Source organism: Microtus ochrogaster, chromosome 2 (assembly GCF_000317375.1).
Source record: "Microtus ochrogaster isolate Prairie Vole_2 chromosome 2, MicOch1.0, whole genome shotgun sequence".
NCBI classification, from domain to species: Eukaryota; Metazoa; Chordata; class Mammalia; order Rodentia; family Cricetidae; genus Microtus; species Microtus ochrogaster.
In genome coordinates, this window is record NC_022010.1 from 15,485,695 (window position 1) to 15,487,711 (window position 2,017).

Genomic DNA, 2,017 nt, shown 5'->3' on the forward strand with positions numbered 1-2,017 from the left:
AATTCCCAGCAACCACATGGTGGCTCACAACCATCTGTAATGAGGTCTGGTGCCCTCTTCTGGCCTGCAGGCATACATGGAGGCAGAATGTTGCATACATAATAAATAAATAAAAAAACCAAAACAGCTGTTTAATGATTTATTTTTATTTTACATGCGTTGTTGTTTTGCCTGCATGTATGTCTGTGTGAGGAGTTGGATCCACTGGAACTAGAGTTACAGACAGCTGTGAGTTGCCATGTAGATCCTGGGAATTGAACCCAGATCCTCTGGAGGAGCAGATGGTGCTCTTAACTGCTGAGCCACCTCTCCCGCCCCACAAAATGTCATTTTTAAAGCATTTCTTTCTCCACTAAGCATTATTTCAGAAAAGTCAATGCCCCTTTCCTCAGTACAGCTGTGCTAAAAGAACATAACATGCATCTCAAAAACAAACCGTTTCACTGCCAGATCCCACTTCCGCACACTGCCCCCAGCACAGTAATGCCAGCAACAGATGCTCTCAACAGAACCGACCTAAGCAAAATTGTGAAAAGCAGAGCCATTTGGACAGGTTCTCAGAGCTGCACTGGGAACAAAGCCAAGGGTGTTACAGTGGGCTCTTTCCATCCAATCCCATCAGTACCCACATTCAGGTAGCAATCCGTAAGACTAGGATAAGGGCAGCTCCATTCTCACCAGCTCAAGGGAGTGGTGACATCTTTGCCACCACAGTACCTTCAGGCCCCTTGTTCTTAGACTCACAAAGTACTTACATTCATCGTAAAATCCGTAGATTCTATTGATGCTGGCACACTCATGGTTCCCTCTGAGAAGGAAAAAGTTCTCCGGATACTTGATTTTGTAGGCCAGCAAGAGGCAGATCGTCTCCAGTGACTGCTTGCCCCTGTCCACATAGTCCCCGAGAAACAAATAGTTGCTTTCTGGCGGGAAGCCACCGTATTCAAACAGTCGGAGCAAATCATAGTACTGCCCGTGAATGTCACCTGGAGATGAGAACTTCTCAGTGTTGCCATCTGCACAGCCCTCAGCTCAATGACAAAACCCTGGCAAAACACCCCTTAACCGTTCATCACACATGACAATGGCCTCTAACAAGTTCACAGGCAACACTAATTCCCAACCCTGTAGCATATTTAGTCCAACAGACCATGTCCAGAGCCCCCCACAGATGCAACTAATTAATTTATTTTGTGGTAGAGTATCTTGTCTCAGCAAGTTTCCTGCCTAGTGCTGCAGTGAACTGCAGATCACTGAGAAACCTGGGCTCAGCTTCAGGGTCCTGTGTCAGTCCATCCTCTGAGTGTCCAGTGAGCCTAGCTCCTCACAACACTAGCAGCCCATGCACTAGCGCAGCCACAATCTTTAAATGCAGCCAGATCAAAGCCAGGGCACCTCACTCTGAACATACATGGCTTACCCATCCCATCCAGACTGCTCAGTTCTAAAGGATGGCCTGTACCTGCCGACAGCAGAATGAGCCCAACTAGACCAGGCCACCACCCGACCCCTGCTGCAGGACCCTTAGTCCTTCAGAGAACAACTTTAAAACTCAAAAGCTGGAACACTTTCTCGACAACTACAATTTCACTTAACATGAAGGGCCGTCAAGGTGCCCGACTGAGGGTCAGTTGAGTGGGGGACGAGGCACTTAGTCCCACACTCACCACATATCTTCAGTGGTGCTTCAAGTTCTAGAAGGATAGGCTGACTGAGGAAGATCTCCCGAGACTTCAAGCAGAGTCCTCGGATTTCGTTCTCCTGTAGCTGGACATTCTTGCCTGGCTTGGACCCCCTCACTGTGGAAAGAACAGCAATTAGGACACAGCTTCACATAGAAACGTTTAATTTAGGGCCTCAGTAGCCAAGAGCCCTACTGTTCTTGCAGAGGACCGGAGCTCTAGTCCCTTCAACCGTGGCAGGCAACTGTAGTTCACATCTGTGGAGCCTTGGCTGGCACCTGCCCTCGAAACGCACAGGGCCATATGCATAAATAAAAAAAAAATAAATAAAACTT

At 47.9% G+C, this 2,017-nt stretch overlaps 1 protein-coding gene across 1 annotated transcript in view; it reads right to left on the reverse strand.

Annotated features, from left to right (window-relative positions):
- The window catches only part of Ppp1cc (protein phosphatase 1 catalytic subunit gamma), a 17,190-nt gene that overhangs the window by 4,562 nt on the left and 10,611 nt on the right, over positions 1 to 2,017 (reverse strand). The window contains exons 2-3 of the mRNA XM_005344460.2: positions 1,668 to 1,799; positions 756 to 986 (exon numbers count right to left, since the gene is read on the reverse strand). Of these exons, the coding sequence (XP_005344517.1) occupies positions 756 to 986; positions 1,668 to 1,799 (363 nt within the window). The remainder of the gene's footprint in view (positions 1 to 755; positions 987 to 1,667; positions 1,800 to 2,017) is intronic.